Below are 15588 nucleotides of genomic sequence, written 5' to 3' on the forward strand. Positions count from 1 at the left end.
TATGATACAGGAGTTCCCATTGTGGCACAGCAGAAACAAATCTGACTAGGAACCACGAGGTTGCAGGTTCGATCCCTGGCCTTGCTCAGTGGGCTGAGGATCTGGTGTTGCCATGAGCTGTGGTGTAGGTCCCAGATGCGTCCCGGATCCTGCATTGCCGTGGTGGTGGTGTAGGTCGCAGCTGTAACTCCAATTCGACCCCTGGCCTGGGAACCTCCATATGCCCCGGGTGCGGCCCTAAAAAGCAAAACAGAAGAAGAAGAAAAGTATGATCCACATGGAACATCTACGTGCCCAAAAGTAAAGAACTTCTCAAAAAATGATAGGAACAAGTCAAAAGGACAAAGAAGCCACCATGAGTAGGTTCCCACTGCCAGTTCAATAGCGACCCATATCCTCCAGCAATCTTTTTGTCACCTCCTCAGTGGCTGCATGTTCCTGTGGCAGGAACCACACCTTTTCTTCAGAGGTCTGACCTTTTCCCCTGTGGTTGGAAAGGCAGCACTTCCTTTAAGTTTCTAAGCTGCTTCCTTGTTAACTGATCTTCAGCCCTTGAGGTAGTAGCTGCATTGTATAGGTCCTACTTCTGTACAACTTGTATATTTGGAGTGCTCTCTTATCCCTTTTAGTAATTGATTTTTTTCTTACTAAAAAACAATTCTTTATACTAAGTTTTTCCTTAAAATCGCTCACGCGGTATCTTGTAATTGGATCCTGACTGATACAAGGACACATCATTCTCTCTCAGTCCTATCAAGAAAAGCAGGAGTTCCCGTCGTGGCGCAGTGGTTAACAAATCCGACTAGGAACCATGGGGTTGCGGGTTCAGTCCCTGCCCTTGCTCAGTAGGTTGACGATCCGGCGTTGCCGTGAGCTGTGGTGTAGGTTGCAGATGCGGCTCGGATCCCGCGTTGCTGTGGCTCTGGCGTAGGCCGGTGGCTACAGCTCTGATTTGACCCCTAGCCTGGAAACCTCCATATGCCGCAGGAGCGGCCCAAGAAATAGCAAAAAAGCCAAAAAAAAAAGAAAGAAAGAAATGCATACCTAAATGTCCTCATGAGGCAACACCAGATAAATCCAAAACAAGAGACAATCTCCAAAATGAGAGACTTGTACTTTTCAAAATTTCAAAATCAAAAAGATAAAGAAAAATGACAACAGCAGTGTGTGACTCTGGCTTAGCTTATGTGGTTGGGAAAGGGAAGTAATTATAAAGAATATTTATTGAGGAGTTCCCGTCGTGGCTCAGTGGTTAACGAATCCGACTAGGAACCATGAGGTTGCAGGTTCAATCCCTGGCCTCGCTCAGTGGGTTAAGGATCCGGTGTTGCCGTGAGCTGTGGTGTAGGTCGTAGATGTGGCTCGGATCCCGCGCTGCTGTGGCTGTGGTGTAGGCCGGAGGCTACAGCTCTGATTCGACCCCTAGCCTGGGAACCTCCCCATGCCCCAGGTGTGGCCCTAAAAAGCAAAAAAAAAAAAGAAAGAATTCTGCTTCGAGATGGCAAATTGAATATATGCATAACAGGACTGAGAAATTACCAACAAAGTTCAAAAGATTCCTGAACAGATCAGAAAAGGTGAGTAAATAGGATGTATTTGACAGTGAAATCAGAGCAAAACCTGTAACACAAAACTCATGCAGAACAAAGCTGTTGAGAGGTGTTTTGTTTTGTTTTGTCTTTTCGGGCCACACCACTTGCTGCAAATGGAGGTTCCCAGGCTAGGGGTCAAATCAGAGCTGTAACCCGCTGGCCTCTGCCACCACCACATCAATGCCAGATCTGAGCCACTCACAGTAACCTCAGATCCTTAACCCACTGAGCCAGGCCAGCGATCAAATCTGCATCCTCATGGACACTAGTCAGATTTGTTTCTGATGAGCCATGGTGGGAACTCCAAGCTGCTGAGAGTTTTAAAAGGCATTCCCAACAAAGCTCCCACCTCAGCATCGCCAAAGAGCAGGTCTGGGGCAATCGTCAAAGCAATGAATTGATTGAAACAGGGATTCAGAATACCTAGCTCTTCAAAGCATCCTCCCCTTTTCTGCAGATACTAAGCAGGCATCTTCAACATCTGTTTACTTTCTAAACGAAGTAAACAATTTGTGTGTAGGGGAAGGGTGTGGATGTGGGTAGAGTGTGGGCAGCAACCTTGTTAATGCTGAGGCTAGAGGCAGAACAGAGAAGCCAAAAATGGCAACTCCTTTCAACTTCTGCCCCCAACAAGAATCTTGGAGATCAGTTCTGACACCCTGAGCTCCCAGAACTGGCACTGAAGGCTGAGAAGCAGGGAGTGACCCATGTGATTCGCAACTGGATGGAAAGGGAACATCTCAATCACTTCCAGACCCACGGAAAACGTTTTTCCACCTGCTCAGTTGCATTTCTGGACCTTTCCCCACCTCCAATATGCACACTTCTCCCCCTCTAGCCCAAGGCATTCTAGGCAATGACCCAGAGGAACACTTCTGAAACGTGAAAAGTAGAATTCACCAACAAATAAACATCAGTTTTACAACGAAAGCTCACTGTTAAAGGGATTTTGGTCTTTTTTCCCTGCTGTATCCCCAAAGCCTGTAACAGTGTAAGTGCTCGGTAAATATTTGTTGAATGAATTGATAAAGACAAGTGAACAGAAATTACTTAAATGCCTAACGCTAACGGCAATGCAAACTCCTAAATATTATGCAACTATTAAAAAGTTTATTTGTAAATTTAATGGTGTGGAGAATTATTTGGTAATAAACAATTTAGAGGAAGGAATAACATTCAGAGGAAATACACAATATCGTGGTGGGTTTACAGATTTTTATTTTGCAGTTCTCAGTGCTTTCCGATTATAAATTACTTTCATTATTAGAAAGAAACCCACCTTTCCATTTTCTTACTTGTTTTTTTTCTCAAGAACACATCCAACCCCAACCCAGATACAGCGCCTAGCCTAAACAGGATGTAGCAGTGAATAAACAGATGCAGGATTCTATACAGTCAGTATAATCTGGTGCTGGAGTGTATGACTCTGCAATCTGTATACCCCCATAACTCACTTATCCCTAAATTATGGTACCTGAATACCGACTCAGAACTTAATAGCTGTGGGGCCTGGGGTGGAGGTTGGGAGTGGGTGGGAGAGTGTGATAGACTGAGAGTTTGGGGTTAGTAGATGCAAACTATCACATTTAGAATGGATAAACAACAAAGTATTACTGTATAGCACAGGGAACCATATCCAGTTTCCTGGGATAGACCATCATGGAAAAGAATATTTTAAAAGGACACATATAACTGAGTCCTTGTGCTGTACAGCAGAAACTGGCACATTGAAATCAATTATACCTTAATAAAAAGAAAGTTTTTTTAAAAAAATAGCTGTGGAGCCCAGTGTAAACCACTCAGCCCCTACCAGCTTTAATTTAGTCATCTGTAAAATGGTGATAAGATAATTCTTCAACAAGGTCAGTGTACAGATTAAATGAACTGATACTCGTTTGTAGCACTTAACAACAGTGCCAGGCACCATAGGGCTAAGCAAGTGTTAGCTTCTATTATTATCCGATTCAAAATACTGTAGGACGACTCAAAACCCAGCCCCCATGGGCGAAGACAGGAAGAGGTACCCGCAAATGCAACGGTGGAATCAAAGTGGAAGGAAAGGAGGCGAAAGCCAGGTACAGCACCCAGCGGGCACTTGAAGGAAGGATCCCAGCTGAAGGCAGTGCATCCAGGAGTCTACGGAGCAGCAGCATCTGAACCGAGTTCTAAGAACAAGAAGGACTTTCAACACGCGGCTAGGACGCCAGACGGGAAGGACATCACGAAGGATCTTGACAAAGGCGCAAAGACCGAAACTGAGCTGCTTGGACGAATAGAATTGGTTGCGAAGTGTTTCTCACGAAAAATGCCAGGAGGCCGGAGGGTGATAACTATAACAGTGATCATTACACCTCAAGGCTCTAAACCGGAGACGGGACGCAGAGAACAAACGTAACGTTAAGAAAGCCCGGATGACCATGATTCAGGCACTCTCCACAGGTGCTGGAGACAGCGCGACTCCGGCCGGCACACGGCGAACCAGCGTCCCCTTCCGGCGGCCTGCGTTCTGGGGCAACAGCAGGCGGAGGAGACACCGCGTCAGAACTACAATTCCCACCGGAGCCTGGGCGACGAGGCCCGCCTCGCATTTCCGCTTCCGCCACCGCCCTCACGTGCCCTGTCCGGTCTGACCTACCCTGGAGCGAGCCGGGCACGTGACCCCGCGTGACCCCCGCGTGGCCCCGCGAAACGGGGGCCGGAGCCGAGAGTCCGAGAGGCGGGATTCGGACCGGTTAGTAGAAAGGAGATCCGAAAAGGTGGAACTGAATTTGTAAATCTCGATAAGGATTGGAATTAATGCGGCGAGGGAGGCGCCTAAGGCCCACGACCCTGGCCAATCAGCGTCCGGGATGAGCTGAGAGGCCGGGAAGGGGAAAGGGGCCAAATGGTACTGCGGTCACATGCCGCGGGTTCTAGTGGGAGGAGCGGTTGCCCAGCGGCCGCTCGGCGCTTCCTGTTTCCGGTTCCCGGAGTGGAGCTCAGCGAGGCGCCGTGGGGGACGCTGGCTCTGCCACGAGCTCTGGGATCGGGGTCTGCAGCCGGCCCCTTGCTGGCTCTGTCTCCCAGGCGCAGGCAGATATTCGGCCGGGGATACTGAGCTTTGGCTGCTCGCTTTGCCCGTGACACGTGAGTATAAGGGGCGTGGAGGTGGAGGAGGGGGCTGGAGAACGCTCAACCCTCGTGGCTGTGACAGGAGCCGGGATCGCTAAGTCTCCCTTGGACGGGGTTCTAGCCCCACAGTCCGGCTAAGGGGCCCGAGGGCAGAAAGGTGGAGGCTGAGGTTGAGGAGTCACAGAGACCCAAAGAGAGTGAAGGAGAAAGGACTTCCAAGACGGGGGAGGGAATTTACGTGTTTGGAAGGCAGGGAAAGGAAGGTCACTAAGTCCGGAAGCGGTTCAAGATGCGTTCAAATACCTGTAGAAGGATTTTAGTCTGCATCGTGGAGGGAGGTAAAGTGGCATCATTTGTAGAGGACATGACCCTAAGCAGTTGGAAAATCAGGAGACTAGACGGGACGAAAATGTCTGAAACCCTGGCAGAAGTTTGAGGGGGATGAGTATATAATGTAAAGAGTAGCTGGTAGAGGATTTGTGTTCCTCTGTCAGGAGCTTCCGCCCTTGAGCTATAGATCTACTTCCCTAAGGCTTTTCGGCTTTGGGTAGTTCACTAATTAGGGTTGCCTTTCTAGAAGTGTGGGCTGCTGGAGACGAGATAAAGCCTGCCACATCAGAAGTGGGCCACAGAGGAGAAAGTAGAAATTCCATTGGAAAACGGAAACTGGTCATGGCTAGTCTTAAGGAGTGAGAGAAGGGGATGGGTGGTACAGAGGCCCAGTGATATAAAGTGCCTCCCAGTTCCTAGCTTAGTCATTAGTCATCCCATTGAAGAATTTCTTGAGCTTTAACCAAATGATCTATCGTTATAGAATAGGAAAACTGGAGGGGATTTTTCAGAATCTTTAAGTCCTGCCACTTGTTTCCAAAGTATCCATTACAAACTCTTGGACCTTGAGGACCTCCTTGTAGTAGGTTAAAAAGGGACTACCCAGTCCTTGGATTTCATACTTTGCCTAATCCACTTTTGCTTTCCTGTATTTATCAGAAAATTTCCAGCCAATGTCTCTATGCTATGAGTCATTCAAGTTGCCTCAGTAACTTCATACATGTTTAATACTTGTATAACCTAAGGCAAGTAACATAAGCTCTGTAAGAATCAGTTTCCTCATCTGTAAGATGGGAGAAATTAAACCTGCTTTTCTGGGTTGTGAAGATTAACAAACACTAGATAAAGTACTTAGAGTGTGTGCCAGTGAATCAAAGAGATGCAGCTCAAACATAGCCAGACCTTAAGCAGGAAAGAGAGAAGATGTTTAGCCCTTCATCTTTTCCCAGTTTCGTGAGAGTCTTTGTTCTAATTTGGGAAAAGGAAGTGTCGACTGTTAACAGGTAAGGAATTAACTTTGAAGCCAAAGCACACACACTTCTGTGTGAGCATCCTTCCAGAAAACGGGCTCTGGAAAGAAGAATCTTGAAAGCCCAGAATGTGGAAATTTCAAATTGAGTCCTGAGAGAATATAAGGAAAATGGCATGCATAATCTAATAAAAAAGAGTCTCTTACTTCACCTTAGTCAGCTGGTCAGGTTGTGTGTTGAGCAGTGAGTTAATTTAGGGAAGGTAGGAGTTGAGGTCTGGGTCCTTTATTTCGCCTCTTATTCAGTGAACCGTGTGAGGGGGTCACTTCCCCTTCTTTTTTGGTCAAAAAGAAAGCAAAGCTTTTCTGCCTGCTCTGATCCCCCAGAAAATTACTGTGAAAGGAGATGTACACGTAATGGTTAAGTGCAGACCTTGAGCTCAGAACTAGATGATCTGGTTCACTCTGCTAGCTGTGTCTCGTTTTCTCATCTGTAAAATAAGAATGATAATTGTCTTTATTACAGAGGGTTGTTGTAAGGTTTTAATTAGTTTGTGTTAAATGCCTCAAACTGTGCCTAGCAGAAGGCAAGCACTCTATTGTTTCCTTTGATGTTTTAAATGTGTTTATGGGAGCCTCAGACTGTGGGTGGCTATAATTAGTCTATGGAGACACCTTATTAATATTACTACAGTGAACTGATGTTTGGAGAACAGCAAGTCAGGGGGATGACTTCCCCAGGATTGGTTGCTCTTGTGGAATGTGTCAAACGGAAGATGAAATGTAAATTCATTTAGGAGAGTGGAGAAAATTTATTCAGGTACTTATTAATACCCATTAAATTCTGCCTGTTTTAAGTTTCGTATTCTAAAAATGCAGTGGAGTCCGTGTTCCAGCAAGAAAAAAGAATTAGAGGAATTTTTCCAAAAGTCTAGACTTGTAATATGAAAGCATTTTATTATAAGTGAGAAAACTTTGGAAGAATTAAATCTTTGTATCAGGGGAATTGGTGCTACTGTCATGGAATTAACAAGTGGCAAAGGACTGAAGGATCATTAATGGATACCAAAATGAATTCTTTTGCAAGGATAAATCAGTATATCCTGGGTGCAGAGCTGGGATTAGAGAAAAGAAAATGAGTTTGGGAAACAGAACCACACAGTTTCCATTCATAGAGCAGTACAGGCAGCTGATAAATTGAATTTGCTAAATTGTAAAGTAAGTTGATTCCCAAGAGCTTTTGGGCAGTTGGAAGGTAGAAAGACAACTAAACTTAATGGAAATCTAGAAACTTGAGATTTTTTGGCTTGTAGAGCCTGAGATGGGTTTCGGAATACTTCCTCAAACCACTTATTTTGACTGAATGAATTTCGTTCTTCCTATCTTTTTTTTTCTTTTCTTTTCTTTTTTCTTTTTAGGGCGGCACCTGCAGCATATGAAAGTTCCCAGCTAGGGTCAGATCAGAGCTGCAGCTGCTGGCCCACTCCATAGCCACCACAATGCCAGATCTTTAACCTGCTGAACCAGGCTGGGGATCAAACCCAAGTCCTCACGGACATTGTGTCAGATTCCTAACCCACTGAGCCACAACAGGAACTCTGGTTCTTCCTATCAGTTAAATGGCTGAATAATTAGAAGAGATAGATGTCAAGTTTTAGGTGTTGTGGCTGTGTTTGTCCCCATCTTTCTTATGGTGAATATGAACGCAGACTGTTAAATAAGGATTTAGGGGGAGTTCCCATCATGGCTCAGTGATTAAGGAATCCGACTAGGAACCATGAGGTTGCGGGTTCGATCCCTAGCCTTGCTCAGTGGGTTAAGGATCTGGCGTTGCTGTGGGCTGTGGTGTAGGTCGCAGACGCGACTCAGATCCCGCGTTGCTGTGGCTGTGGCGTAGGCCTGGGACTACAGCTCTGATTAGACCCCTAGCCTGGGAACTCCCGTATGCTACAGGTGCAGCCTTGGAAAAGACAAAAAGACCCAAAAAAAAGGATTTAGAGCCCAAAGTATTCATGTCTCTTTCTTTACTTTTACATCTTTCTTTGGGGGTGGGAGAACAGCAGTAAACCAGGCCACAGCAGTGACAACATCTGGTCCTTAACCCCTAGACCACCAGGGAACTCCTCCATCTTAATAAAACTTCCAACTAGCCCTTATCAAGTGTTAATTGTAATTTGAGTATTATCTTAGGGAAGGCTGCTGGTTTAAGCATAATTTATGAACTAATATTAAACTTTAAATAATGAGATGTGTCAGACTAATTTCTTACCAAATGATAAAGAGGCAAGGATGTCTCCACCAGGTTGTCATAATTAAGGAATTCTTTTTCTTTCCTTTCCCTCTTCTCAGGCCCATAGTTTGTTCTGAAGGACTTACCTGTGAATTAGACTGGAAGTGATACATATCTGTGTAAAACATACACAGACACAAGTTTGCTGACACAGGTGCTCTTGGCACAGAAATATTGGAGTTCCCATCATGGCGCAGTGGTTAACGAATCCGACTAGGAACCATGAGGTTGCAGGTTCGGTCCCTGCCCTTGCTCAGTGGGTTAACGATCCGGCGTTGCCGTGAGCTGTTGCGTAGGTTGCAGACACGGCTCGGATCCCGCGTTGCTGTGGCTGTGGCGTAGGCCGGGGGCTACAGGTCCGATTTGACCCCTAGCCTGGGAACCTCCATATGCCGCGGGAGCGGCCCAAGAAATAGCAAAAAGACAAAAAAAAAGAAAAGAAAAAGAAAGAAATATTAAAAGCTGCTTGTTGCATATGCCAGAGAATCTTGTACTTTTTGCATAATCAAATTACTGTTCATTGGTGACGCCTAAGTACTCTCTAGGTCATTGATCGGTTCTTCTCACAGTTTCTAAGACCAAAACTGTGTCTTTCTCCCAATGGAGCTTAGAGGTAGGTATTCTCATTTTATGCACACCTTGCAGAAATGTCAAAACCAATCCGTGGACACCAGCTCTTCACCAAGGCCAGTGCTGTCTTCTTTGAACACACATGAAAGGGGCGCAGGAAGGACAGGATGTGAGCAATGGTGTCAGGCAAGAGAAGCATCTAGGAAGAGGCTTTCTTTTTAGGGCCATGCCTGCAGCATATGGAAGTTCCCAGGCTAGGGGTCAAATCAGAGTTACAGCTGCCAGCCTATACCACAGCTCACAGCAACGCCAGATCCTTAACCTGCTGATGGAGACCAAGAAACTGAGCAAAGCCAGGGATCTAACCCCACATCCTCATGGATACGGATATTATTTAGGCTCATCACTGCTAAGCCACAAGAGGAACATACTTTTTTTTTTTTAGGGCTGCACCTGCAGTACATGGAGGTTCCCAGGCTAGGGGTCTAATCGGAGCTGTAGCTGCCAGCCTACACCACAGCTACAGCCATGCCAGATCTGAGCCGCGTGTCTCTGACTTATACCACACCTCATGGCAATGCCAGATCCTTAACCCACTCAGTGAGGCCAGGGATTGAACTTGCATCCTGATGGATACTAGTCAGATTCATTTCAGCTGAGCCACGACAGGAACTCCCAAAGAGGCTTGTAAAATAAGTTTTAAGGAGTTCCTGTTATGGCTCAGTGGTTAACGAATCCGACTAGGAACCATGAGGTTGCAGGTTCGATCCCTGGCCTTGCTCAGTGGGTTAAGGATCCGGCGTTGCCGTGAGCTGTGGTGTAGGTCGCAGACGCGGCTCGGATCCCTCATTGCTGTGGCTCTGGCATAGGCCGGCGGCTACAGCTCCGATGAGACCCCTATCCTATAGCCTGGGAACCTCCATATGCCACGGGAGTGGCCCTAAAAATGGCCAAAAAATAATAATAAGTTTTGAAACAATGACGAGAAACCCAGAGACTTATAAATCCAGTTCTGAATATTTAAAAAATGGGAAAGAAAGAACTTGAAATAGAGATAAGAAAATAGAGCCCAACTTCATAATAATGAAGACAGCTGGCTAGTGTGAAATAATAGGTGGTGGGTGACAGATCACAAGGTTAAAAAACAACAACAAAAAAAACACACCGTTCATTCATTACACATTCATATGCTTTATTTCTTCCTCCTCTCTCCCTCCCTTCCCCCCGCCCCCTCCCCAAAGGATGGTCCCCGTCGACAGCTCCTGGAGGACTGGTCTGCCCCTGCTGCTGCTCCTGGCCGTGGCAGTGAGAGGGTCCTGGCAGGCAGAAGAAAAAACATGCGACCTGGTGGGAGAAAAGGGTAAAGAGTCCGAGAAAGAGTTGGCTCTACTGAAGAGGCTGAAACCACTGTTTAACAAAAGGTAAATGAGAAGAATCCTAAAGGGCTTGTGAAAGAATCTTTTCCTCTTCTTACTGGTTTTATTTTAGTATTACTACCAAATGTGGACGGGACACGTGTATCGTAACCTCTGAGAGACCTTCTAAATCTGCGCTTGAACAGCATCGGTCTTATTTGGCCATTGTAGCTTGCTTTCCTTGGTGGTGTGAGCACAGGCTGGGCGCAGTGTTGAGAAGCAGCGCGCTGGACCTTGGGCAGAAGAGTAGCTGTTTCTAAGGCTGGATCCGAGCGACCAGCGTGTGGGAATTCAAAAGGATCATGTGAGAGCTTGATGCGGTTCAGCTTTAGGAAGTATCAGATGAACATATTTAGGCCCATGTCCCTCATCTTAAGGGTCAGGAGAGTTCAGGTATACAGATCTAAGGATAATCTTTCCGGACCTAGGGCGTACCTCATGAATACAAACCCTTATTCATGGGGAAGTAGTAGGTAGTGCTTTAGAATAGTCTAGAGCAATTGTTCTAGAAATCTGTAGAATATTAGCTGCTTCGGGGGCTGTGTTTTAATCAGTCATCATCAGCAATTAGGGTGGTGTGTCTTGGTCACGATGCAGCAGATGTGCGTGTCACTGTGACATTTAGTTGTGACATCAGATAAAGAAATTGAATGCACCCTTTTTGTTGTTGTTTAACAAAGGAGGCTGCCCTTCCTAAAGCCTGTGGCCCTAACCCTCCTCTTCCTCCTCTCCTCACTTTTCACAGCTTTGAGAGCACCGTGGGCCAGGGCTCAGACATGTATATGTACATGTTCCGGGTATGCCGAGAAGCTGGCAACCACAGCTCTGGGGCAGGCCTGGTGCAGATCAACAAAAGTAATGGGAAGGAGACAGTAGTGGGGAGACTCAACGAGACTCACGTCTTCAATGGAAGTAAGATTCTCCCTATTGATTAATTGATCCCAAGTCAATCCCTCTGATGATCCTATATGTCTCAGCCCTTCGCAGTCTCTCGGGTGTATCATAGGGTTATGCATGGTTCAGCACGCTGGAGATGCCTATAAACCACAGGGCACTTAGTGCCACGGCTCCTCCACAGCCAAGGCTCAGGACAGTAGGTGATTGCTTTAAAGTGAGATCAGGCTTTTTTTTTTTGCAAACCAGTCAGTCTACAAAAAATTTCCCCACCGACTTGAACTGCGATGATAATATTTCTCAAGTCATAAAACCATATTTCTGGAAAGGAATGTGAGCAACTGTGGTTTATTTTCCTCCCTTAAGCAGATAAATAATTGAATTCATATTGTCACTCCCATAAATAACATAATAAAAGCAGCAACATCCAGAGTGTGGGGCTAGCAGTCAGAAGACTGGATATTTGACCCAGCTGATATTTACTTGCCCTGTGACTTTGAAAAATTGTTTCTCCTTTTTTATTTTCTCACATGCAAAACTGGAAGCAGAATCTTTGCCTTACTCACCTCGCGTGATCATTGATCAAATGATGTTTCCCAAAAGAAATTTGAACATGGTAAATACTAAAGAAGGAGAGATGCCCTGAAGTCTTAAAAAATCATCCACTTTGAATTTATCTGTGGCTTATTTATTTATTTATTTATTTATTTTTGTCTTTTGAGGGCCACACCCTTGGCAAATGGAGGTTCCCAGGCTAGGCGTCTAATCCGAGCTGCAACTGCCAGCCACAACCACAGCCACGCAGGATCCGAGTCGCGTCTGCGACCCACACCACAGCTCACAGCAACGCCAGATCCTTAACCCACTGAGCGAAGTCAGGGATCGAATCTGCAACCTCATGGTTCCTAGTCGGATTTGTTTCTGCTGCGCCACAACAGGAACTCCACTGTGGCTAATTTAAAATCTTGGTTTTCCTTTGCCACTCAGTGATAATATGGAAACTCTTCTTTTGATGTGAGGTATTCAGCAAACGGATGTCAGGTGATGGTAAAGGTATGGATCCTAATTGTATTTGCACTATTGATTGCCTGCCTTTAGTGTGGAAAACCAAGATTGATGCTTGTATGAGTATCTGATTCTTAGTTGTCTTAACAAGGGAGCCCACAGCATTGTAAAGAAGCAAGTTTTCGCTGCTCTTTCTAGTACACAGAGCGCATCCTGATGAGGGTTGTTTTCATTAAAACCAATGGCATCGAACTCCGTTCCGTGCGCCCACAGTGCCCAGGTCTGCCTCTGCCTTTCCCCCAGCCCAAAGCTCCATTTTCCTTGTCCCGCCTCAGGTAATTGGATCATGCTCATCTATAAAGGGGGTGATGAATATGACAATCACTGTGGCAAGGAGCAGCGCCGGGCAGTGGTGATGATCTCCTGCAACCGACACACCCTAGCGGTGAGGCTCCCCCGGGCCTAGAGAGGCGAGGCGAGGCGAGGACTGCCCTGAGGTGGGAGAGGCTGTCCTGAGGGAGCAAGATCATTGGGATGAATGAGAAACCTACAAGTTCAGTTTTTCCCTGAGTCGTAGACACCCGTCTTCCATCATACATGGAAAGTAGGTTTTTGAACCAGGAGAAAGCAAATGTTGGGGGGGAGGGGTGTCTGTTCTTTTTTTTTTTTTTTTTTTTTTCCAGACAGGTGGCAAAAGAAAACACTTTACCACATCAATGTTGTGTTCTCTCCTCTCATCGTCAGGACAATTTCAACCCTGTGTCTGAGGAGCGAGGCAAAGTCCAAGACTGTTTCTACCTCTTTGAGATGGACAGCAGCCTGGCATGTTCCCCAGAGATCTCCCACCTCAGCGTGGGTTCTATCTTACTTGTTACGTGAGTACTTTTTCCTTTATCAGGCCAAGCCTCTTTTTTTTTTTTAAACTCAACAGTTACTTGGAGGTATGTTGGTATAAATAGTGTGTGTGTGTGTGTGTGTGTGTGTTTTATACTGTAACTAAAGGGGAAAGAGCTTTGTAACAACCATCTTTAAACTCTGCAAGTCTTAAAAAATGAAACTGAATGTTTCGTCCCCAGTAAATATTTGCATTTGGAGGTGTTTTTTTTCCCTCCTTCTGGAGGGCTGGACAGTTGTTAAAACTATCCCGTTAGATTATTAGAACTTAGGGGCAGGGGCAGTGCCCGTGGCACATGTAAGCTCTCAGGCCAGGGATCAAACACATGTCTCAACATCAACCCAAGCTGATGCAGTGACAGTGGTGGATCCCTAATCCACTACACTACAAGAGAATTCCAAGGTTATTAGAATTTTATTTATTTATTTATTTATTTATTTATTTTGGCCACCCTGAGGCATGTGGAGTTCCCAGGCCAGGGATCAGTTCTGAACTGCAGTTTCAACCTGTGCCGCAGCTGCAACAACGCTGGCTCCTTTAACCCACTCTGCGAGGCAGGGATCGAACTTGGCATCCTGGACAGAGATAATAGGGCCAGTGACAGCAGAGGTGGTTGCACTGTCTCTTAGTATCAGAAAGTACAAATAGGAGTTCTTCCAATCCTGTTGCACCACAGCGGGAACGCCAATTATTAGAACTTTTGGAGAAACAGAGTTGTATATCTAATGGTGATTATTCTCGGCCCTAAATCAGAGTCACGTACTATGTCTTATTTTTTTCCTGAGCCTTTAACTCTTCTCAGACTGACAGGACCCTCATTGGTTCTCTAAGGAAGCTACCAGCCCTCTTTTCATTCAGCATGACTATCCCTCTTTTCCCTTCCTTTTTATAGAACATAGCTTAGGATACAGCTAGCAGTGAAGTGTAGATTTTCTAGAGTATCTGAGTTTCACTGTCTCTTGGTTTCTGAGTGTGGACGTCTTTCTCCCTCAATAGGTTTGCCTCACTAGTCGCTGTCTATATCATCGGGGGGTTCCTGTACCAGCGACTGGTGGTGGGAGCCAAAGGAATAGAGCAGTTTCCCCACTTAGCCTTCTGGCAGGATCTTGGCAACCTGGTCGCAGTAAGTAACAGTGCAGCTGACTGAGCCCGTGGCCTGTGTGCAAGTTTGAATGACTAGCCATCCTAGTTTGCCGAGACTGAGGGATTTCCTGAGACACAGGACTTTGTCCAGCAAACCAAGACAGTTGCCCTGGTACGAAGTAGTAAGTAGCATAGCATCTTAGTGTCCAGCCTTGCTAAGACTTGGCTAGAGGAGCAGTATCGTGGCTTAGGTTTAGGAATCTAGTACAGCTATTAAGGGGCCTAGATGGCGAGAGTGTGATGCCTAATTAGAAGTTTTTCTGTTGTTTCACGAAATTCAATTCAGGGTGATCCTTGGAGCTTTGGCGAAGGGCGGGGGGGGGTCTCTTTATTATCTCTGGAGAAAACTAGTTCTTACCAGTCTTAGACTTGGTAAAATATACTTTGCTCACTTGAAAGTTGCTTATTCCAAATTATCATTTCCTCCCTTTGCATTATTCCCTACAGGATGGTTGTGACTTTGTGTGCCGATCTAAACCCCGAAATGTGCCTGCTGCATACCGCGGTGTGGGGGATGACCAGCTGGGGGAGGAGTCAGAAGAAAGGGATGACCATTTATTACCGATGTGATTGCACTTTAAACGTCCAGCTTCTTCAGTCCCCAAACCAAAGCATCTTCAGCCAGATTTCTTAAGCAGTCTCCACTCCAGTCTCTCATCTTACCCTTAATATTGCTCTTGCTTTCCAGTTTGCTTTTGGTTTGCAGCCACTCACTTGTCAGTAGTAGAAATGCCTTTCCTTTGTTCCCTATTTCGTTTCCCCTCAAGGTACCCTTACAGGACAAAGATAATAGGGCCAGTGACAGCAGAGGCGGTTGCACTGTCCTCTCAGTATCAGAAAGTACAAACAGGAGTTCTTCCAAGCAAAAGGGTGTGGCAGGCTCCCTGACCCTTTCTTTTTTAAACACATTTTCACAAGTTTTTGAGACACTGGATTTCTTTAAAAAAAAAAAAAAAGCAAACATTATTTATACAAGGTTGGTTGCTTTCATGCTGTTACTCTGTACCCTACAGTAGTCTCCATGAGAATCTGGATGTAATTTCTTGCTGCTTGGAATTACTTTGCAGTGATTGCTTGGTTGCTGTCCAAGTACTGCCATTTGGTCTGAGCCTGGAGATAACATAGACCTAATTCTCCCACCTCTGGGATCAGGATGGGGAAGTGTGAAATTTCCCAATTAGAGGATTACAAGGTACCATCCATCACTTGCTGGCATAGGAGTGACTATAGCTGGAACTGGCCCTAAGTTGTAGTCTTAAGAGATTGGTCCATTTGGAGCCAAAATGCCTAATCCAGAAGTCCAGTCCGTTGGAAAGGGAAATTGAAATTGACCTCCTGTGCTACCAGAGTTCCAGAAAAGGGAAGTCTGTTTA

General features: G+C 45.8%; 1 protein-coding gene across 2 annotated transcripts; it reads left to right on the plus strand.

The window, feature by feature from the left end:
- Nucleotides 1–4195: 4195 nt before the first annotated feature.
- On the plus strand, nt 4196–15132 carry M6PR (mannose-6-phosphate receptor, cation dependent). 2 transcript variants are annotated; one of them, XM_047787597.1, is made up of 7 exons: nt 4196–4323; nt 10105–10284; nt 11024–11190; nt 12513–12622; nt 12922–13052; nt 14069–14195; nt 14663–15132. In XM_047787597.1, exons 2-7 carry the CDS (start codon nt 10106–10108, stop codon nt 14783–14785), a joined length of 837 nt encoding a protein of 278 aa, XP_047643553.1. In that variant the 5' UTR covers nt 4196–4323; nt 10105; the 3' UTR covers nt 14786–15132. The 2 variants fall into 2 exon arrangements, with proteins under 2 accessions (XP_047643553.1, XP_047643552.1); XM_047787596.1 differs by having other exon boundaries at nt 4262–4718.
- The last annotated feature ends 456 nt before the right edge of the window (nt 15133–15588 follow it).

This window comes from Phacochoerus africanus, chromosome 7 (assembly GCF_016906955.1).
Source record: "Phacochoerus africanus isolate WHEZ1 chromosome 7, ROS_Pafr_v1, whole genome shotgun sequence".
NCBI lineage: Eukaryota > Metazoa > Chordata > Mammalia > Artiodactyla > Suidae > Phacochoerus > Phacochoerus africanus.